The sequence below is a fragment of the Glycine max genome, chromosome 18 (genome assembly GCF_000004515.6).
Source record: "Glycine max cultivar Williams 82 chromosome 18, Glycine_max_v4.0, whole genome shotgun sequence".
Taxonomy (NCBI): domain Eukaryota; kingdom Viridiplantae; phylum Streptophyta; class Magnoliopsida; order Fabales; family Fabaceae; genus Glycine; species Glycine max.
This window is the reverse complement of record NC_038254.2, coordinates 51,626,776-51,650,994: the sequence shown is the minus strand read 5'-3', so window position 1 is coordinate 51,650,994 and position 24,219 is coordinate 51,626,776. Positions and strand designations below refer to the sequence as shown.

Here is a 24,219-nt window from a genome sequence, read left to right as displayed (position 1 = left end):
TACAAAAACAAAGTCATTCATTTTAAACAACAATGAGTGACTAAGGATTAACCATGCTCTTTTAGGAGAGTAAACAATATTTTTTGGTATCTATTCTTTCACTTAATCCAAAACATATATTGTTCTGATTCATGCCGTTTTAGCTGTAGGTAGCAGCCACAAACTGGATAAAAATAAATTAATTTCTGCAAGTTACTCTCTGAATAAAGAAAGGAATATTCTCATTGGATAGCCGAACACATTGTGTCAACGTGTCTTATATTTATTGGCTAGATTCTTCACTGATGCAAATATTTAATCATGAAATTAGAAAAATAAAAATGTCTATCTTTTGTACAACTTGCTTCAAATTTTAATTAAAAAAAGTAGTTTTGCTTCCTCTGTCTCAGAATCCATTTCTGTATACATTAAGCTCTTAATATTCTAGAACAAGGTTTATTTCTCCGTGTATATGTTCTAACTTCAAAAATCATAAAAATGAATTTAACCTTGATGATAGTACAACAGAAACAGAGCAAATTTTGTGCAACACTGCCCTATAAGCTTGAAACTATCATGTATCAATTCCCCTTGAAACTGTATGAAAGACAAGTATTAAGGTTAAAATTAAATCCCAACAGTAATCCCCACATGAACATTATCCTTCCTTAAAATGGAGAACACAATTTGAATCCCTCAATATGATATGACAAATGAAAACTCCTGATATATATATATTTCATAGCAGAACAATCTCCACAAACTCATTCTTAAACATCCGAATTGGTGCACTTGTTTGAGAAGCAAGTAATCCCAATTTCTCACTGTGATAAGCAAGACCAACCTCCTTTCCCTCTCTATCCATGTCATGCAAAAAAAAATTCATATCAGGAACATAACCAACTTCCTTAGTTCTTCTTACGATTTCATCAATCTTGGAATAAATCTCAGCTTCCCTTGGATGTCCTCTATCTTCAGAAATGAATGTACGCACTCTGCAGTTCATCTCAATCCAACTGCATCCAGGCCCCTTTGTTATTACTTTTGATTTCACCAACCTTCGTATTTTCGCAGCATCATCCCATTTTCGTGCTTCAGAATGCTTGTTAGACAACATAACATAAGGCATAGCATTCATGGGTTCCAACTCAAAAAGATTTGTAGTTGTCCTCTCTCCGAATTGTAAGTTACCATGCACTCTACATGCAGCAAGGAGTGCCTTCCATACAGTTGCATCATGTTTCACATCCATTTGATTTAGTATTTCTTTCGCCTCCTCAAGCTTAGCATCATAGAATCTTAAGGAGTCTCCTCCCTTGCCATTCTGTGCATAACAAACAATAAGAGTTGTCCTAGTAATTACATCTCGAATGTGCATTGAAACAAAAATTGCATCAAGATCATCCAGGCATCCACATTTTGCATGCATGGTTACAAGAGAATTCTCCACTGACAATGATGATCTTAGCCCTGATTTAATAAAGTCAGAATGGATTTGCTTACCAAATTTTAGAAGAGTCACTTCTGTGCAGGCACTCAAAATGTTTGCAACGATAAGTTGGTCTGGACTTACCCCTGCAATTCTCATGTCACAAAAAAATCTTCCGGGATTCTTCATGGGAGTCCTTTTGTGCATAACCTGTGACAAGGGAGGCCCATGAGATGACATCTTTCTCAAACATCTTTCAAACACAGCATATGCACAATTCAAGTGTCCGGTTTTTAATACAATGGAATCACAATTCAATTGGGGTTAAAAAAATTAAACAATAGAATTTAGATTCCGTTGTACTATTTTAATATATATATATATATATGGTGTTTTTTTATTAATTGAACCATGCAAATTTGTTAATTGAACACTTTCTTTTTTAGTATGCATATCAAATATATTAAATATATATGCAACATAAATTATTTATATTATCGGTGCAATATCAATCGTTCGTATGAATCACGATTTGATTATGATTTCCAATTAACACACAACACAATCAAATGCATTGTGTCTTCTAATAAAACACAATTCGTTTGTGGTTTCCAATTAAACACACAACACAATTGTGAATGCATATTGTCTTCCAATGAAACACACAATATAATCATAGTTTCATTGTGTTGTTTTTTAATAAACACAACTAAACCCAAAAAATATATGTAATGGAATCATAATTCTATTGCTTTAAAATACACAATAAAAATGTAATTCCATTATAAATACATATATAGCAGAATCATAATTTTGTTTGAACAAGAAATAGCAAGGAGGAACCCACCACCACTTGAGATGTGAGTTAGGATGGAGAGGGAGAAGGTTGGGAAGGGATTAGAATTGGACTAAGTAATAGGTTGATGAATTTCAAATCCAACCTAACTGGATTACGCATTAAGTATATAACAAAAAATATTAATTATCCGCTTTTTATATGTTGTACGTGAGAAATTATGAATAATAAATAGATAAAACAAAATCCTTAAACTCTTACTCTCGTTTACTTGTAAGTCATAATAATTTATTTTGATTTTAGAGATTGAGTTAATTTAATAATTGACCTTAAAACAAATTTAATAATTTTATTGAATATTAAGTGTGAATTTTAAATCAATGAAGTTATAAATACAAACTATTAACTTATAAGAACTAAGAAACAATGAAATAATAATGCTAAATTACTCATTTTGAAGTATTTTTCATTAAAAAGTTGAAAAGTGATAATATTTTATTTAATTACTCAATTGCTAACCTAGCTTAATCCAATTAAGGTTGGATCAAATTGAGTTGAGTTGTTAAAAAAACAAAAAAAAATTAATTAAATTTAATTAAGTTGAATTTAAAATTAAACTAAATCAATTCAAACCACTTACGCTCCTAATTAATTAACGTGAGTTATACTGCCTTAAATGCAATGATGTATGATTATTTACCCATCTAATTAAATTTATAGAATTACTACATTAGAGAGATAATGTTCTTAAATTAAAAAAAAAAGTAGACATAGATGAGGGAGATTTATTTAAGAACCTCAGAATAAGTTGTTGGGTTGCATATGGTTGAGCAATACCATTTTATTAAAAAATATAAAAATGAAAGGAAACTTACATAAATAATAATGAATCTTAGTATAATTATTTTGCACATTCATTTTTATGACAAATTTTAAAATGTATGTCAAAACAATAGCGTTAAACAATGCATTGTGGTTGACCTTTTCCACGTTTGGTAGTTGGTTAATTACTCTTGTTTCTTTTGACTTCCTTTCATTTAAATAACAAAAAGAAGTGACACTAGTATCTGCAGAACATGAAGTCTTAAAAATACTCTTTCAAATCCACTTTTTTGACTGACTCATTTGCATTCAATTTAACTTAATTGATAAACCACTTGCTTATAACAAGCAACTGAATTACTTGCAATCAAAATACTACAAATATTTTTTCTTATTTCTTAATTTAATTATAAAATATTATGCTTTTCAATTAAAAATACGCACAAGTCTAGGAGGTTATGAAGGATTATTCTGTAGAAGCACACAAGGGATAAAATATAAAAGTTGATCAAGTTAATAATTTTCGGTTGAATTATTGAACCACATTATCACATACTAACAGATAATTATTTTTTTTATTTAAAAAAAACTCTGTTCAAGACAGCTCTACAAATCTGGCTCTCAGCATTGGAAAGTCCACGTTCCACGTTAGTTCTCTCTGTCTTTTTGTCCTCTAAAATGTTAAATTAAGTCCAACCTAAAAAATATCGAATTGAAACTTTGAAAGTTTAAAATTCCTATTATAAACCTCATGCACACAAGCAACCAACAAAATCCACCAAGTTTTTCAATTCCTCGTTCCCGGAGAATCCATTTCAAGATCATTGAATTGAGCTCATGTGTAGGAACGTTTTTTTAATTTTTCTTTACAACCAATAATTATTTATTGAAAGTTTTTGTTATAAATCTCTTAAGACATTTATTAAGAATTTAAAGTTATTTTTGCAAATACTACTACGTCCCAAAATAAATGATATTTAAGATTTTTTCATAGACTAATAAAATAATTATTCTATGAAAACTAACATTTATTAAAAAATAATTTTATTAAAATAACCTTATTTTCTCTTTTAATTTCAATATATATATATATATATATATATATATATATATATATAATCTTTCAAAACAATACAAGATAAAATTAAAATAAATATTTGAATATCCCCTTGAAAAGTAAAAACATTAATTAGTTATTTTTTAAAGAATAAAACTACATTCATTTTTGGGACAAAAGAAATATTTTCTTAAGATTTTTAGATATTTACTAAATAATACATATTCAATAAAAAAATTAAAATTTAATACATTAAAATTTAAAATTTACTAGTACTTTTTTATTTTTAATAAAGTACTACCCTTAAGAAGTTAACTAGTACAGGTAGTTACCACAAAAACAAATTACTTTCAACAGATTCCATGTCAAAATCCAGAAATCCCAAAATGTCTCTCTCGTAATCATGAAGCATAATTCCCTTTCTCAATCAACCTATCAAGTGTCGCATTTGCAAAACCTTCCCCCCTTAAATGAAGAAAATCCCAATCTAACCACTTTATTTCTATTTTTTTGGGCTTTGATTGAATTACACTGTTTTATATAACCTGAAATCTGAAATCAATTATCCAGTTTTTTTCTTCATTTAGCCTCATCTGAATTCTCTATTATTGGGTAAAATGGGTTTTAGTTTTTTAATTTGATAAATGATATTTGTACCACAAAATATATAATTAAGAGAGAGAAAAAAATAAAATAAAAATTTAAATTTAAACTATCATAAACAGTATAATTAAGGAGAGAGACACATAAAATATGCTGTTTTATAAATTATTATCAAGTTGTTGTACTTGTATTATAATTCTTTTAACTATTGGTCAAAACTAGATTTTTTGTAGTATTAGAATTTGATGTTAATGATTGATGTAATAGATTTTTCATATATATCAACATGAATTATTCATATAGAAAATAAAATAAAAATAAAAATAATTAATTCCTAAATCTAAAAATTAATGTGAAATTTGACCAAATTGTGTGCCAGAAAAACAGTATTGATTTCTTACCCTTATTTAAGTGTAGTCCAAAAACATGAGAGAAAAGTCAGAATTGAGAACCAATACAAAACCCATCATCTTTCTTGTGACTCCAAAAGCTCACTGGAACTGTTCAAAGATCACATTCGCAGATTCAACTCAACAACAACATAAAAAACCAAACTCTGATTTTTCTCATTTTTTCTGCAAACCCAAAACAGTTTCAGCTTTCAATCTCAGTTCCAATGCAAAACCCAAACCCATCATCATCTTCTCCCCCTTCCCCTCCTTGGTTGGACTCAGCCCCGTTCATCCACCGGAGCCGCCACCTCCTCCGCCGCGCGCCGCCGCCCCTACACACGGCGGCGACCTTCTTCCGGCGCGCGAGCGGGCGGCGCATGATGCTGCGGGAGCCGTCGGTGCGCATGCGGGAGGCGGCGGCAGCGGAGGTGGAGGGCCGGCAGAGCGAGTGGGCCTACTCGCGGCCGGTGGTGGCGCTCGACGTCGCGTGGAATGCCGTGTTCCTCGCGATCGGCGCGTCGGTGCTAGCGCTGAGCACCGACGAGGACCCCTGCGTGCCGCTCAGGGCGTGGATTGTGGGGTACCTGCTGCAGGGCGCGTTGCACTCTCTCTGCGTTGTTGCTGAGTTCACAAGAAGAAGAAGAAGAAGAGTGAGTGGGACCCACCCCGGTTCTAACGTGGTGGGCCACGTTCAATGGAGCTTCAGTTCCGAGAGTGACGAAGAGTTTTATCCTCCGGAACAGTTTCTCGAGGGTGACGGAAACAGGTACAATTTTAGTTGAAGGAAAAAAAATTTGTTGATATATATATATATATATATATATATATATATATATATATATATATATATATATAATTTTATTTTTTTCTCTATTGTCCGAAAATGGGTGCTTGGTAGAAGCTTGATGAGTTTCTTGATATATTTACAATTAGTTGTGGAAAAGATGGACTTTAAAATTGTGAAAAGGCAACGGTAATAATTTGATTTAATGAAAAGTTTGTGGTGTGGAATAATGCTGTGGAGGACACTATTATGCACGTTACTTCACGAGTGTGAAGCTTTTGCCATCTGGGTACAGCTGGTTTCACCTTGTTTTCTGCTTGAATTCTTCTACCTACCTCTTATGGGCGGTGGTGTGTGCCCTGGTGATGTGCAAGAAGTATCATTCCGGAAGATGCACGATTAGAGTGACAATGAATGACAGTGGTAGAGAGTGAAGAAATAAAAATTTACAAGATTTCAATCATTCAATTATGCATTGAGGCATGACTTGATGCATTTGTCCATTTGCATTCTCTACTTGTCCCTCCCTTCCACTTGTAACAATTTAACCACATCACTTATGCTTTACTCTGTTTAGTGTTTAGCATTCTTGGTTGAGTCTAGAACTGTTTGTTTTTGACCTTGTACAAGTTGATAAATTTATTGTTAATTGTTTTGTCAGCATCACAAAGCATATAGAAACCGTGAATACCATGCTTTCATTCATATGGTGGATTGTCGGGTTCTACTGGGTAACTGCTGGTGGCCAAAGTTTGACAAGGGATTCACCTCAGCTTTACTGGTTAGTTGGAATTTGAAACAATATTTGTTTGTTAAATTGTTCTCTTTATGTAGTATTCTGCCTTGCCACATTTTGTAATCACCATTCATGTTGTGTCATGCAGGCTCTGTATCACATTTCTTGCTTTCGACGTCGTGATTGTACTCATCTGTGTTTCTGTTGCATGTCTTATTGGAATCGCAGTTTGCTGTTGTTTGCCATGCATACTTGCCATTCTTTATGTAGTGGCAGATCCGGTAAATAAGATTTTCCCTAATTTTAGTTTTTTGGTCTAGAGATCACTCAAGTTTTTATTCCTGTTCATTTCCTAAATGGGCAAAATGAAATTTTGGAATGAGTAGCCAGTGCTCAATGTTGCAAGTATGTACAGTTTTTTCTTTTGAAACAGCAAAATGATTAATTTTATCAATGGAAACAAATTGCAATGTACAGTGAGTTTCATTTCTCAGAAAATGGAAGCAAAGCAAATGAATTTATGTGATAGTAACATCTGCCTACATCTTTAGAGTGAGCAAAAACCAGTTAAATGTCAGTAGGGATGAGGTGGAGGGATGTTTTGTATGTATATTATACCAAGTACTAACAGCAGTGTTGAATTTCAACTTTTTGGGGCAATTCTTAATATAATCAATTAAATGAAAATAATTTTTGTTTTGGTTCACTGAAGCAGTTATAAGATTTAAAAGTTCATTACAAGGACAGTTAATGTTTTCATTGATATGCTTAGGAGGATATCAATTCTGAATTGCAGGTCTTTCTATTTTCTTGCGTATATTGGCCTCTGTGGCTATTAATTAGTATGCGTGCATTTTGAATCATGCTAGTTAAACTCTGCCCTGTGATTGACATCATATTTTCATTGTAAACCAGAGTATCCTTCTCTAAGGTTTATTCACATATGTTCTAAAACTACTATGATTCTGTTGAAATATCTAGAAAATATCTCATAATATCATTATTGTGACTTAGAACATTGTAGAGTATATAGATGATGTCTTGAAAGTGATTATCTTAGAATAAGAGTTTTCTATTAGTAAAATGGCATGTTTTATTTCTTGTTTTTGAAAACTATTTTCTGTTTTTGAAAACCAAGTAGATGTTTGATAAGAGTAGTATTTGAAAACTATTTTCAAAAGTAATACATCTTTTCAGTTTTTAAAATGAAAATAAATAAAGATTTCTTGATTGTTTTGATTTTTTTATTACTCTGATATGTTCTTGATTGTGATGCCCCATTTTTCCCCACTTACTCTTTTGTTCACACCGTACTAAAAATTAGTTTTGAAAATTATTCTACAAAATAGTTTTTAAAAATCAAACACAAATCTCTTGAGTTACTCATTTTTTTGAAGCTATAAGTTTTAGCTTTTGCAAAAAATAATAAAATAGTTTTTTTTCATCTTGTTTTTTTTCCTAAAAAAACTTGCACCATTATTATAATTACATAATATCTTTTAGTTCAAAAAAAAAAAAAAAGAACAAGCAAACGAGCCGTAGAGCATTGTATTCTGTAAGGCATCATTACATATGATAGTAATATGTTATATTATTAAAAAATTCTCTTTTTCTCCTTCCCTACCTAAACCCATTTGATTTCAACAAATTCATCAAGCATTAATGTATACAATCATAGATTTATTTTCAATTTTGTCTCATTCCCTATTATGCATTTGACATATTCTTTTTTCTTCCAACTTTTTCAGTCTTAATTTTAACCTTTGATGTGGTAACAGGAAGGGGCAACGAAGGAAGAGATTGACCAGTTGCCAAAATATAAGTTTAGAATAATAAAGGAATTTAAGAAAGAAGGTGATATTGAAGAATCTTCAAGAGGAATAATGACCGAAACTGAGAGTGAGACAGCCGCCGAACATGTTATTGCCTTAGAAGATGCAGTAAGTTGCTAGTTTATTAAAAAAGAATGATCCTATCTTCCTAAATGTTATGCTTCAAATTTCGAAATAATATAACTTTGGTTTTCTTAAGTTGTAACTTAGGTGTACTTAGTAAACACCTTTTTCTTTTTATATAAAGATTTCTTTCTTTTTCCCAAATTCCAGCTATAATCAATTTTTAAAATTCTGTCTCATATTGTAGTTATATATACTTTCAAATTATAAATTATATTTTCTATTTATTTATTTAATTTAATCATACATATTTTTTATTATGATTTTAAATATCTTTTCTATATATTTTCAATATCTTTTCTTTTCTTTTTTATTTTAAAAATTTTTACAAATTTAAAAATATCAGCATAATGTTCAGGATACTAGCTAGCTAGCCACCTCTATTATTGTAAGTTCTTGTGCATATGTATAGAGCCTTTCTATATGTTCCTACAATATCCTATTGATACTATATAAAAAATGTATATAATGAAAAAGATAAATGTATTAACGTCTTTGAAACTAAAACAAATATTTAATACATTTTTCATTTATGAAGTAAGAAGATATGCAGTAGAAAGTTATGGGATAATTTAAAATTATTCTTTCCTCATAACATTTGTTCATAGTAAAATATTTAAAGTATAGTTTCTTATTGGTTGTACTTCAGACTTTTGTTCATAAAGCTGGGGTTATGCTGCATGTTTTTAATGCTTAGCATGTTGTGCCTGCTAGCCCTCCTAGCTATATAGGCTGATGGATGGTTTCACTTTTTCCCAATTTTGAGACTGCAAAATTCAATTTTGCTTAAAAAATCCCACTTCTGACATGAATGATTGTGGTATAATAACAGGAATGCTGCATCTGCCTTTCTGCCTATGATAATGATGCTGAGCTCAGAGAACTTCCTTGCAACCACCATTTTCACTGTACATGCATAGACAAATGGCTGCTAATCAATGCTACCTGCCCTCTCTGCAAGTTTAACATTTTGAGGACTGGCAACCACTATCAAGAAGTTTGAACAAGTTCCCTTTTCTATTGCATTGATTAGGAGAACAGAGCCCTTTTCACATCAACCAAGCACTTTGTTGCAAAGTAGCACCAGATTGACCTCTTCTGTTTTTAGTGCTGTGTATATTTGATATGAACCCATCAATATTCCTCCCCTAACCATAATGGGAACAGTTTGTTTCCAGCAGAATGTGTATTAACTATTGAGAATTTGAGACCTCATTTCAGTTGATGACATGACCAGGTAGACACAATGTCCTATATTAGGAGTCACATTTATTGCACAATGTCTCAGACCTATTGTGTATAAATGTATCTCTTTAAATGACAAGGCCATGGAGGCTAGAATGAGAATATTCAAATCTGTGTATATTGTTGGTTCTGTAATTTCGGTATTGCAAAATATAAGTGCCTCGCTGAATAGATCTCACTGAAAACAGAATAGGCAGCTTTAAGGCACTTCATATGTGGTGAATGAATAAACATAATTGGAAGTAGAATAACATAATTGAGCCTTGTGGATTTCTCCTTTTGCATCCCTAACGATTTTTCCATACAATTTCATCCTTCAATCTTAAAATTAGGAGTGGAATCAAACCAATATACATATACGAAAATTTTAAACACTTGCTTTTTCTCTCTCTCTTTTATTTTTGTTTTGATACTAAAAGCATTGTTCAATGTATAATTAGAGGTTATATATTACCCGAAATGAAGAGGTCAACAAATTAATAAAAAAAGAGGTCGACAATGTGAACATAACTCTTGATAAAATACAATTTAGTTTTTGTACAAACTAGTGTCAGAAACTAAACCATTTTCAACATGCTTACATTACAAACTACTTACTTCAATCTAGTCAAGAATAATCAAAAGTCTAACTCAACTGATTATACTATAAATCCGTTAATACTTATTTTTTATTCTTAGGAATAAAAAACATTTCTAGTCAAGAAAAAAAAATTACATATATTCATCTTGGAATATTGAGAGGGTAATTCCAGAAAACAGGAATCCCAGTAACAATTCCTCTAGAATCATCATTTCCACCAATCGTTCTCTGTGCTTCCGCCTCATGCATCGAACACAAAGATTCAGACTCCGCAGGTTTCTCCACCACCCTCACCGAGAAATTGATGACCCCGTTTCTCCGACCCTTCCCATCCCAAAGCCTATAACTCAACAACTGCAAGCTTTTCTCCGCCGCAAAATCAGCAACCGCTATTCGCGCAGCTCCCACGCTTCGAACGCCGAACCACGTCTTGCATTGCACCTCCAGCGTGATGCAGTCGCTGTCTCCATCGTCCACCCTGAACTTGTCGTTCCATGAAGGGTTGTTGTTGGTGCTCTTGCTCCCACCTTCTTCTTGCGTTGGCATCCTCGTTGTGAAGAATTTGGTGCATGACTGCGTGTGAACGACGACGTATGGGTGGTCTTTTAGTGGCTTCCCGTTCATGCAAAGGTTTTCGGCGGATATAATCGTGATCTCCATGGTGTGGGTTCTTCTTGCTTCCATATTTTAAGATGAGTACAAGTGAGAGGATATGTGGGATTTAGTTTTTTAGATTGAGAGAGAATATAGAAAGGTTAAAAAGACCTTTTTTCCACGAGGTAAGAAACGTGTGCTTATTTTCTTCTTCTTTAATTAGTATGAGTCTATGTAGATTGGATTCAATCCATCAATCCATCCATTCCAGTTTAATTAAATTTTTTTGGGTTTGATTGAATTGATTTTAGTTTTATTAAATTGATTAAAATTGGATTGGATGATAAATTTGGTGTGGTGTATTAGATCAAAACACAATCCAACCTATCTATAATTAAAATTGTTAATATAAAAATTTTAAATTAAGCCTACCTCATTATATTGTTTATTTTAGGATAATCTATTATTTGAGTTTATCTTTTTCGATTTATTTTAAGATAATAACACACTTTTATAAATGATATTATCAGTATATATTTATGTTTATCATATAAATAATATAATGTTTTATAATATTTTTCTGTCAAAAACTATTAGATTGAGGTTGCAAAACTAAAGGACAAATCCAACCCAATTCAAATCTAATATAATTAAGTTTAATTGGATTGATATGAAAAATAGATAAAACTCAACATAACTCTCTCCGTCACTTACACTCCTATTATTGTTTAGAGTTGGCTTTTTTATTTATTTGTATGAACCAAAGATAGTTGCAATAGAAATCATCAAAGGGGTTGAATTTAATTAGTTTTTTACTTTAATTACTTAAATATCTAACTTTTAATTTAATAAATAATAAGTTTTATAAAATTATTTATTAGTTTTATATATAAAATTAAATTTATTTATTTTTATTTCAAATGATGCAAGAAGAAAATATATGTATTTATAACTACTATAATCTTTGTCCCAATTTTTTTAAAGACCTTTTTATCTTGCAAGCACCAAATTGATCTCGTAATAAAAAAAATATCAGATAAAATAATTCCTAAAAGTCATTGAATTTAACAACAGTTCTAATTAATATATATATATATATATATATATATTTGGTTAGATTATAATTAGTTTCAATATATACTATTGAAAAGATTAGTTCGGTATTAAAAAGATTATAACCAGTGATATTAATTATCAGGCTTATCAATTAGTATACATTATTTTATCTTACTTTTAGTGGAAGTAGCATCAAATATATATTATTATATACTAACTACATGTATTATTTAATTTTATTTTTAGCAGAGGTAGTGTATTTATTATTAATTAGCATATATAATTAATTATTATTATATTTATTAATAGTATTTTAAAAAAAATACTATATATAAATATTGAAAGAAGTTTGAGGTGGGACTAAAGTCTCCCTCTCCATATATTTTTCTCTGTCAAGAGATTTACAAAATAATTCACATATTTTTTTAGTGAACTGAGTGATACTCCATTAATAAAGTAAACTTTGTAATTATATATAATATATACCTAAATCACCAATATCAATAAAAAATAATTAAATTAATTTATTCTAATTAATATTAGTTCACTAATGCATGATATCAGCAAATTTAAGAATTGGTTTCTGTTTTGGTTGGATAAATTTATCAATAAAAAATAATAATAAAAGAAAATAAGAAGATATAATGTATTAAAAAAATTAAAAACTAAAATTAGATTATCAATAAGTTAAACCAGGTTTTTCAAGAAACAAATAAAAAAATTATTTATTAACTTATGCAATAAAATTAATTTTAATTTCTAGGAAAAACTTAATTTACTTTATCTTTTATTTTTGTAAAAGGATTCAATGAATTTAGTTTCTCTTTGGTTAATTAAAGCACGCGGGGTTGATTTTAATGATATTGGTGCTTGTTAGGTCTATAGAGAAAATTTTAAATAAGGTGGAAATTGGTATGCATATAGCAATATTCTTTCTTACCAGTCAATAACGCCTCTGTTGAATTAGACTTAATTAGTTATCAGTACATGCACAAATATAAGGAGGGATAGAGAAATTACTCTTAATAAATTTGTACAGGAGAAATAAGAAGAAGAAAAAAAAAGTATCATTAAAAACGAATGATGTAATTAATGAAAATGAATAAAGAAACAATAAAATTATAAAACATATATATCACAAAATAGTTTTAGCTTCAAGAATTGTGCAGAGCTTGCTGCTTGCATTGATTAACTTAATGACTTCGAGAATTCTTAGTCTTTGAAAATATGTTGATAATTAAAACACCACTAGAAAAATTAAGTTAAAAGTTACAAGTATAAATATATAAAAAATTCAAACAAGGAAGTGTAGTTCTTTTTTGAACTACTGTCTTTGATCCCGAGCTTGTTTTCTCTGTCTGTCACTATTATAAAGGAAATTATTTTTCTTTCCAATTACAAAGCAAAATAAAAAGCAAAAGTTGGAAAGTAAATTTCAGTGCTAACTGGTCCTCTTCCACCGAGTATAACTGAAGATTATATGAATCTTTACTTTTCTAAACATATAAAGCTGTTAGATATGGAGATTTTCTCTTTCTCCGTCTGCGTCTTTGTTTGCATATTTAAAATGGTCCCCCGATTTAATTTCCTGTGGAAATTTGCTAACATAATCTATCATTTATTTTTAAAACTTAAATTAATCAAAATACACTTCTAAAAGTTCAATTATTTATTTCCATAAGTGGTTTGTGTATTTTTTTTTGTAGCATAAACAGATCATGTTTTGTTATTTAAACAAAAAAGAAATTCAAATTTGTGTTAGAGGATGTGTTTCATAAATATCAAAACTAAAATGCTAAAAATTAACAAACTAGAAATTGGATTAAAGTGTTTGCATTGATAATATCAACTCATTAATAAGTATAATATATATATATATATATATATATATATATATATATATATATATATATATATATATATATATACTTACGTAGTTGTAACTTGAAATTTAGTTACCATAAATAATTTAAAATTATTTTGACTTTCATTTTTTGATTTATTTTGAATACGTTATTATTTAAAATTAGAATAGTAATTCTTTCATTTATACTCATTTTTAAATATTTTTCATTGAATAAAATAAGATAACATAAATAAATTTACATTATGATTTAATATTGTAAATATATGATACTTGATGAGAATAAAGGAATTTTAAGATTTTTTTAAAAAGTAAATGATGATTTATAGTACAATAGTGAGATTGATAAAAAAATAGTTGACACTTTTAACTCAGCTTTTTTATTAGAATTATGAACTAGTGAAATAAATTTTCGTTTATCAAACGAATTAATTATTTTAACCACATAAATTTTAAATCAGTTAAATAATTTTAAACGCTAACTTATTTATCTTTTAATTTAAACTCACTCAAAATGAAATTCCTTCAAATACGTTAATGATGGATAAATTAAACATATACATATATGATTCCCCAAAATGAAATTCCTCCAGATACATTAATGATGGATAAACATATACATATATGTTCCGCTATGCCTATGTGTATATACAAATAGGCTTTTCTAATTGACCTCGAGTAAAAATGGAATTCAACAAATTAATAAAATTTAGATAATTATTTTATTTTAAATTATATTATTAATATTATAAATATCATATTTAATACATTATCTTTGATTTTTATTTCATATCATTTACGTATAAAATTAAAAATCTATAATTTTTAATTAAAATTTAATAATTAAAATTATACTAAAATATAAAAATATATGTAATAAAATTAAAAAAAATTAAAATTAAAGTTATATATAATTTCCTGTCACTTAGACTTGCAGTAGGCTATTGTTTGTAGTTCAAAAAGATGAACTGCAATCCAGCTATGACTATACAAATTTATAAAATAATCATAATATTAATGGATAGAATTTATAATAAGACAAATGTTTAAATTTTAATTTATTGGTTATTGAAGATTCTCATTTTTATTTGAGATTCGTTATACAAAACCTATACATATTTAATAATGTTGAGATATTGACTATAGGCCAAGTCAAGGGGGAAATTGGATGATAATTCTCCAGCATTATTATTGTCATCCACTGTGCCAAGACGAACGTCAGAATTACGATAGCTCGCTTGCGTTAACTTGTAAAATAAAATGCGTAGCTTAATGAAGGAGAAAAATTAAAACTGTCCTTCTTCTTTTCTTTTTATTTTCTTCTTTATTTTTCTTCTTCTTTATTGTGAGAGGAACGTTTTATAATGAGAAAGTGTGGTACTTTGATGCATTCTTTTAAGATGTAAAGATTTGGTACAGTATTTATTATAATTACTTATTGATGAGATCACAAAAGGGAGAAGGAATATAAATATTATAACCCATATGGTGGTAGGGGTGTCTATAAAAAAAAAAGGAAGAAAACTTTTATTTATATGCATCTTAACATTTTTTTTCCCAAGTACATGTGTTTACATTTGTATATATAGACGGAAGAATGTTACAAGTGGGTGTTAGACTTTAAATTTTCCAAGTACATGCATGTGTTTAGATTTATATATACTTAGACAAGAAATACAGCGAAAGTACTAAAACGGAATAATTTTTCTGTAATTTAGCAAATGAGGTAAATTTTGAATTGATACTTAAATAGAAGTATGGTATGATAATTCACGATTCCGGCGGATAATAAAGTTATAAAAAGATGAATGATTTTGTTTTTTGTTTTTTTTTAACTAAAGTAATAAAAAGTGAACGACTTTCGTTTTTATTTTTTACTTAAAGTAGTAAAACAATTAATGATTTTGACTTCAAAGTTGTTTTTTTAATTAATGGTTTGAAGATGTAAAAAGTTATATGATTTTAAAGTGATAAAAAATTATTTTTAAATTAATTTTTAGACTAAATTAGTTTTAATTTTTAGTTTTATTTAGATAGATGATTTGACAACTAACAACTAGATTTTCTTTTGTTTTAAAAAAAATTCAAATCGATAATGCTAGAATCACAATCGACTAGGCTAAGAAGCATTATAGGTTTTCTCACGAGAAAAACAAGCATTATTCTTATTATTGGAAAAGCTCGCTCAGAAATCACGATCAAATTGCTCCATGGGTAAGTGTGCCAGCCCGACTTGTAAGGCCCATATGCATAAGTTTACATTCACAGCAGAGACTCGGTCAATCCATTTCGTATGGACTTAATTGGTTCGTCCTTATAAATTCTTTGGGACCCAAACGGGCTGGTTTATATGTCTAATTTTTTTTTATAAAAATATTAAAATTTTAAAATAAATATATATATTTTAAAAATAATCAGTTATACTCATATATATATCATAAAAAGTCTTAATAAATCTTTAATAAATACTTAATTATAAAAATTTTAACACAACCAAATAAATTTTCAATATAAATATTAAGAAATTTTAGATTAAAATATAAATTGAATTTAGCGGCGGGCTCACAGATCCCATGGTTCAAACCCTCACAATTCATGAATTTTGCAAGACGAATTTAAAATTCTGTATAATCGTTGATTCTAAAAAACAAAATTTGGTCCATGGTCGGGTCACGGGCCAGTCCATAAACCCGAACCCACTCCATGCGTTTCTGTTTTGCTCCATTCATTTCATGCAGAGGAAGGTAGTTAGACGGGAAAGCTTTTGCTCAATACTAATTCCTCTCATTTTCTCGCGCTTCAGAGAGAAAAATTCAAAGAAAGAACAGTTGTATTCTTTCTTGTAATAAGAGAGTACATCTCTTTAAAATAAGATAATAAGGTAAAAAAATCCTCCTTCTAGTGTTACATGATTTGTTCTACCTGTCAACGAATTTTATTGGCCCAGAACATAAAGTTAAGAAGAAAAAAAGTGCCCTTTAGTTTATTAAGTTAAGCCACAAAAGCGGCTTTATATTCTGATAATCTTCCACTTATTAAAGTCACTTTTGTGAGCCTTTAAATTTCTCTATTACTAATTTTTTATTAATTTTTTTTTAATAATTTCTTATAAAAAAAATTTGACCCTAACTCAACTCTAAAAACTAGTTCAAAGAGTGAGAGATTGTCCTCACCTTATATATTATATTTTGACACTATCTCTAATCAATGTGGGACTTGCGGATTTGGTTTTTTTTTCCAATTTACCCCCTCAGAGCCTATCCTAGATCCATTCAAAAAGGACCACGCACCAAGCCCAAAGAGTGTTGGACCTGAGGGGGTGAACTAGAAAAAAACTTAAGTCCCATATTAACTCAAGATAGAGCATATAAGGCGAGGGTAACCCTCATTCTATGAATTAGTTTTTAGGGTTGAGTTAGGCCCAAATTTCTTCTTGGTATCAGGATCTATCCTAGATCCATTCAAAAAGGACTGCATACCAAGCCCAAAGAGTATTTGGTGTAAGGGAGTGAATTGAAAAAAAAAAAACCTAAGTCTCCAAGTCACCTCATACATTGATTAAAGATAGTGTCAAGATATAATATATAAGGTGAGGACAATCTTCACCCTTTGAGCTAACTTTTAGGGTTGAGTTAAGCTCAAATTTCTTCTATTGCTTATGTTTCTTATACAATGACTATAAGGATCACGATCCGCACCATATAAACTAATAATCATTGATGGGCTTTGCCATGATATTAGAATATCTTTAAAATGAACCTTTTGCAAATCTACATTGTCTTCTACCATATATATGTGTTTTGTTCTGGAATAAAAGATTCGATTCCCTGCAACAAAGTACTTTAATTGTCTCAAAATTGTTTGTACCCAAGGTTTTTTTAATGTGTCTTATAGGATTCTCTTAACAATATTCAAATGCTCTCCAGTGGAAATTGTCACAAATGAACTAATCATTCCAATAACTTGGTCAATATCTAGTCTCGTATAAATTATTGCATGTGTACATAAGGTTTTCCAAAACTGATGCATTAGAAACCCAACACATTTCTGTCATTTCTACTTCGTTGATGAGCACGCGCGTGGTCGAGGATAACTTTTGACAAAAAATGGAGTAGAAATTGGTTACAACTTTGCATCTTGAAGTGTTGCAAGACATTAATTAGCAGATAATTCTTTTGAACATATATATTTTGTTGCTATAATATTTTTTAATGAACTATTGCTTAATTACACTATAAAATATAGCATCCTATACGAAAATATTGTATTGTCACACTAGAAAAAATTCAACACGTTAACAATCATTGTAAAATATACAATACAATTGCACATGTGAATAATAACTATGAATAGGAACTCTCAATTAATAACGGTAAAATATTCATGAACATCTAGTGTGTCATTACATACCTAGTGAGAGATAAAAAAAAATTATAAGTATTACAAATATTATGATGTGACATGAAAAAAATAGAGAAAAAATTATGATTATTTGTTAGGTGTTTGAAAAGTAGGGATATTTTTGCATCATCACTCAATAATAACATGTATGAAATGTAATTAATCCTCATTCGATGACTTTGATACCTTATAGAAATAATTTTGATAAACTAAATTAGAGTTGGAAATTAGAAATCGGCTTAATATTTCAATGTAAAAAACCTTCAACTAATAAAGAAAAAATAATAAGTAATAGAATTTTTCTCACTAAATACGTAGAAGAAAGTTACATCTCTCTAAATAGAAACAAAAAAAAACATTTACACTTCTTCTTATAATTAAGAGGAGTACCTATTTTATTGAAAGAGACTATGAATATATAACTAACTGGTGAAGCTTGTATTCATAGACCCGAATTCCATGAGCTGCACATGCACCGAAACGCATGTGACTAAGCTTCATTCTAATTCTGCCTGCAAACACAAACGTAGATCTGTTCTCACAATGAGACACCAAATTGAAGTAAAATAAAAAAAGGTAAAAAAAAAAGAAAAAGATAAAGATAAATGGACACACACAATTCTATTAATAATTGTAGACACTTGTGCCATATACACCCATGGGTGGAAGAAATCGTGTTTTCGACGTGAGAAAAAAAACGGAAGTGAAAATAAAGAGTGCTTCAACGTGATCGATTTGGCACCACCGCACCGCAACTCCAAACACACCTTTACCTGTTCCACAAAATGGGAACGCCAATAACAACGTCCCCGGAGCAAGAACATGCCTTCTCCGTAGCCCTAACCCTAACGGAAAAATTAATCACCCCACTGCGCCTCCCTTCCCAATCCCTCAACCTGTAACTCAAAAATTGCAAACACTGCTCCGGCGCCATCGTGCCGCCACCGAGGAAATCCGAGATGGCTATCCTCGCGATGCCGAGGTCCTTCACGCTGGGGGCGTCCTTGCACTTCACCTCCAGCGTGATGGACCTCGCATGCACGGGCACGTCAACTACCAGCTTCTCGTTCCACGACGGGTTGCCACCGCTTTCGGTGGCCGTGCCCGTGGAGTAGCTGGTGATGGACTCTGCCCGTACCACCACGTAGAGGCTCTCCGCGGCGTGCTTCCAGTCCACGTGGAGCTCCTCCAACGATAAAACCGTGAGCTCTAGGGTTCTCTTTGCGTCCATGTGAGGAAGTGGCGAGAGAATATGGTTGGAAGTTGTGTGTTGGGTTGAGAATGTGAATGGAATGAGAGAAAAAGAAAGGAAAAGGAGTGAAGGGATGGGTTGGTGTGGTTCACACTTATATTAATTAGGGATTTGTGCATAAGTGCATGAACTGCATAGAGACGTGTTATGTGTCTGTCATGCATACCGTACAATAATTTTTCTTTATCTTGGTTTCCCACGTGAATTTTACTTACTCCATATATTTCAAATTCATTAAATTTTAACTTTTATTTTGTGGTACAACAAACCACTTATTTTGATTTCTAGTTTGATTGGTGTTTTCAGTTTTCAATATAAAAAATTTGTTCAAATTTTCTCCTCTAATAAATATAATTTTCTTAGGAGGCGTTTTTCTTTTTTATGAAATTATCTTGCACCAGAATATGAAGATAAGAATGTTTATTCTTATGTTTGTTACAAGCTTATTAGCAAATGTTTATGTATAGAATTATATTCTCATGTCTTCATGTCTGCATAACTTTTATTTCCACATACTAATGGGGGCGGGAAAGTTAAATTCCATGGGAACATGACAAATTATTTTCTAATTCCCCTATAACTTCCAATTTTACTTTTATTTTTCATTTATTATTTTAACTTTAAAAATATTCCTAAAATTGTCAAAAATTAAACAAACGCATTTTTATATTCAATAAAAAATAGCATTCTCAACTATAATATTCTTTTAGATGTGCTTCATGGGAATGCAAAACAATTTCGTGAAACAAACATCCTTTTAGAATACTCAATAATGTATATATAGAAATTAAGAAAGAGTGAAAATATTTTAGTTAAATTACTACTAGTCTTTAATAGATATTATGTTCTTAGAGTAATAGTTATAGTTTTTCTTATTGTGTAACAAAATATTAAAGATCAAATAATTTGAAATGAAAGTAGTATATTTTAGTTCGTTTTTTTTCTCAACATGGTTATATACATTAAATATAATTATCTATCTTAATGAATATTCAGACTTAAATTTACTACGTCATGAAAGATTAGCCAATTTTGCTAAACTCAAATCCAATGCTCATCAATCATAATTTTTCAAGTTCAACATATGAGAGAAAGAAGAGAAGAAGAAAAACCAGATGTAATATCCGTTTTTGATTAAGAATAATGATTTACAAAAACATTGTGTTAATCTACACCAAAAGAGAGAACGAAATAGACAAAATAGAAATGTAAATGTGATAGATAATTTAACGTAATTAGGTAAGAAAAAAGAAATAGAAAAAAACGAGTGCTAATTGAATATTTATAAATGCACTAATCAAAGGAAGAAGAAAAAACAATACAAGGAACCAAGGGGGGCAAAGAACCTAAGCCTTGGTAGAAAAGACACAGTTCTAACTAAACATGTAATTGTCCATATATATCGTTACTCATTATAAGAATATAATATATCGATAAAAAAAATCGTGTACGTAAGAATATTGTAATAGAAGATAATAAAACAAATTATAAGATTAAATATATGTAACACAATTCATAAAAAATGTAATCCAATGAAGAATGATTAAATGCAATATTGTGTGTATGCAAGAATATTATAATAAGAGTTAATAAAACAAATTATAAGACTAAATTATAAAAATATTTTAAGAATATCATAATTCTTAATTTAATACGGATAAGCTGGGCGTGCGCGAAATCCTCATGGTTCACGTGGGGCTTTGCGTGCGTTCTACTCTCGGAGAGAACTTTCTGAAAAAGCGTCAGGTCGGCGCCGAATTTTATTTTGTCCCTGTCCTATATTTATAATAATTTTATCAAGCTTTAAAAAAAGCGGCAGGTCGGCACCGATTTTTTTTAATTTTTTTTTAATTTAAAGAAAAAATTCAATAAAAATGTCACTTTGGTATGTTATATATATATAAGATTACCCAAATTTATAATTTTCATTTATCATAATCATGATCAATAATACACTTTTTATGTTAAATATTAACCTAAAACAATATTTAGTTCACATTATTTTTATTTTACATTTTTTACAGTTTATTTAAAATGTCAAATCCTTTCAATTAGAAAAAAACGAATATTTTTATAAGTTAATGAAAAATGTCATGGAAAAAGACGTTTAAAAAATATTTTTATATGTTTTATTATTTTTGCTCCTACAAAATGAAGTATGAATATGTTTGTTTTTATGGCTTTCATGATTGTAATAATTATATAAAAAAATTTGACGTTATATTTTAATCTAACATTTTTTTTTGATTGATATGATATTCAAATTTTTTCATGATGTATAGGACTTTATCTCACTCACTCCAATACTTCATATGTAAGAATCGCTTGGGAGCAATAACTCTCAAGATCATCGTTAGAGCTTATTAGTGACAATATCCAATCATGCATCCTACACTTACCATATCTCCAATTTTAAATTTTGCACCAATGATAGAGCAACAGAGATCTCAAACATAGACACAGGGACAAGGAAGGAACTTACCAACAAGGATGAACAGAGGTTGCAGTTAGTAGAGAAGCCCAAACGAAAGGTGACAAGGCCCGCATACTTGGATGATTACGCATAAGGGTAAACCAGGGATTGAATCTTCAGCAAATTCAGCTAGCACTACTCCATATCTAGCTTGATTGGAATTGTCTCTCTCAGCCAGACAAATACAAACTAATTCTGTTATAGGAATATTCCTGCACACAAGCCAGTCCAAAATTTGTTATTAGGAATTGTTATAAATACCTATGTAATCAAACAATCAAGATATGAAAATAATACTTTTCCTTTTTATTGCAATTCTCTTCTCCTTTCTTAGTTCTGGAGGCACTGGTCCTCAAAGCCAGACATCCCCTGCACCTATCAATTTGGTTTCCCTGGTCTTTGGAAAAGCACCTTGTCCTCAAGGTGATATGTGTCACGCAACTGCTCCCAATCTTCCCAAGAGGTGTCGTCCGGGGATAATCATTGCCACTGGACCAGTACTTCCCATGGAGCGGCGTCATCATTGGAACGGCGTCGTGAGTCCAGAAAAGATAATGGGGTGATCATGGGTTGTCCATCAATTGCCTGTGTTGGAAACGAGGTATCCTGTTGGACGTTGGGGTTCCCATTTTTCGTATTTTTACTTTTGTTTTGAACATGCAGCTTCATATCAGAATTCTAAATCTCAAGCTTCATATCATTTTCTAGTCTAGGCAACATTGATATTATGTCCTGATTTTTCATGTTTTATTTTTTAATATGAATTTGAAGCTATTCCAATGAAAAATCAAACTGTTCTAGAAAAAAAATCTGAAACTATATATAACTTTTTATATGTTTTATTAACGTATCCAAGACGTATTGTATCTTTAATTTTAAAAATTTTCCGTATCTTCGTATCTGTGTCGTATCGTATCCGTATCGTATCTCGTATCTAGGCTTCATAGGCTGGCATACATTCAAATGCATGGAGCTAGTATAGGCTTGCAAACGTACCGCAGTAATTGCACTGGGGACGAGAATTGGTTGGAGGAATCACATTTTGAATTTCATTACTGGTTTTGTTTGAATCTGGTGAAGTCAAATTTTGTTCCTCCTGTATGTCTGATGCTTGTAGGGGAAGCTTTGGTCTACTTTTGTTCCAAGGCTCCAACAAGGGGCAGTTTCCAATTTTCAACCCTATGAAGTTGTTGATCAAGCTTTCAGGCAATGAAGCTATCTTGGGGCAATCATCAATAACAATAAATGTGAAGTCGTTGAGGCCTTCACCAACTTCCTTTGGCACAACCTCTAAATTGGGACAACTTCTGATTTCTAGATTATCCAGATTGGTAAGGTGTTTTATTCCTTCTGGAAGAGACTTTAGATCTGACATATCCTCTATGATCAGATTACTGAGATTTTTCAAACCTTCCCATTCATCATTTGGTAGATCAATATCAGTACAGTTAGTAATATGCAAAATCTCAAGTGAGTTGAGATGTTTCCAACCTTTGATAAACTTCAAAGCTTTGCAGTTCTTGATGTCAAGTGATGATAGAGAAGTTAAGTTTTTCAGCATCTTCTCTTCTCGTTGATATTGTTTCTCATCCGCATTTATCATTGTCAAATGATTCAATTTGGAGAGGGAAGGATCTGGTCCCGTAGAATTGTGTCTTAGGGTGTTCAACAACAGTTTCATGTTGAAGCTTTCTAAAACCAATCTATAATCAAGCATAGGAAACAGAGGCAAACTAACCAGCTTGGGACAGTATTCGACTACCAATTCTGATATGGCAGTAAATACAGTAGTATTGTGTGTTTCCGGATTCTTCCACCAACTGGTGAGCTTTGGGCAATCCGATATTTGTACTTGTTTTAGCCTCAGATCCTCACTGCCATTGTCTTTTATGAACTCTAGAGAGTCCAAACTCATGAGTGTGAGTTTTTCAAGATTGACAAGGACATGATTCAGTGTGGAGAGAGACTGGCATTTGGAGCATTTGTACAAACTAATCTCAACAAGATTATTGAGGGATGACAACCAACCTGGAAATTGATTACCTTGATAGCCTATAATGGATAATCGTTTCAAATTTTGATGAGGCTCCAGTTGTTTTAACATGATTTCATCTTGGTCGTCATTGTCATCATGATTCCATCTCAATGTGAGGCCTTCAAGATGTTGCTTCTCTTTCAAAAAGGCACTCTCAGGCCGTGAT

The 24,219-nt window shown here is 30.6% G+C and overlaps 5 protein-coding genes across 5 annotated transcripts; 1 reads left to right on the top strand and 4 right to left on the bottom strand.

Moving 5' to 3' along the window:
* Window positions 1-377: 377 nt before the first annotated feature.
* Window positions 378-1,685, bottom strand: LOC102664582 (pentatricopeptide repeat-containing protein At3g47530). The gene has a single exon (XM_041012119.1). It carries the CDS (start codon window positions 1,646-1,648, stop codon window positions 719-721), a length of 930 nt encoding a protein of 309 aa, XP_040868053.1. The 5' UTR covers window positions 1,649-1,685; the 3' UTR covers window positions 378-718.
* A 3,421-nt stretch (window positions 1,686-5,106) lies between these two features.
* On the top strand, window positions 5,107-9,908 carry LOC100785943 (E3 ubiquitin-protein ligase At1g63170). Its single transcript, XM_003552308.5, has 5 exons — window positions 5,107-5,844; window positions 6,524-6,643; window positions 6,747-6,879; window positions 8,377-8,538; window positions 9,386-9,908. The coding sequence occupies exons 1-5, from the start codon at window positions 5,303-5,305 to the stop codon at window positions 9,554-9,556; spliced, it is 1,128 nt and encodes a 375-aa protein (XP_003552356.1). The 5' UTR covers window positions 5,107-5,302; the 3' UTR covers window positions 9,557-9,908.
* Window positions 9,909-10,314: 406 nt separating this feature from the next.
* Window positions 10,315-11,224, bottom strand: LOC100816941 (BON1-associated protein 1). The gene has a single exon (XM_003551601.5). The coding sequence runs from the start codon at window positions 11,060-11,062 to the stop codon at window positions 10,520-10,522; it is 543 nt and encodes a 180-aa protein (XP_003551649.2). The 5' UTR covers window positions 11,063-11,224; the 3' UTR covers window positions 10,315-10,519.
* A 7,440-nt stretch (window positions 11,225-18,664) lies between these two features.
* Window positions 18,665-19,658, bottom strand: LOC100816414 (BON1-associated protein 2). The gene has a single exon (XM_041012118.1). It carries the CDS (start codon window positions 19,522-19,524, stop codon window positions 19,063-19,065), a length of 462 nt encoding a protein of 153 aa, XP_040868052.1. The 5' UTR covers window positions 19,525-19,658; the 3' UTR covers window positions 18,665-19,062.
* Window positions 19,659-22,991: 3,333 nt separating this feature from the next.
* Window positions 22,992-23,933, bottom strand: LOC106797034 (putative disease resistance protein RGA4). The gene has a single exon (XM_014770712.1). The coding sequence runs from the start codon at window positions 23,931-23,933 to the stop codon at window positions 22,992-22,994; it is 942 nt and encodes a 313-aa protein (XP_014626198.1).
* Between the last annotated feature and the right edge of the window lie 286 nt (window positions 23,934-24,219).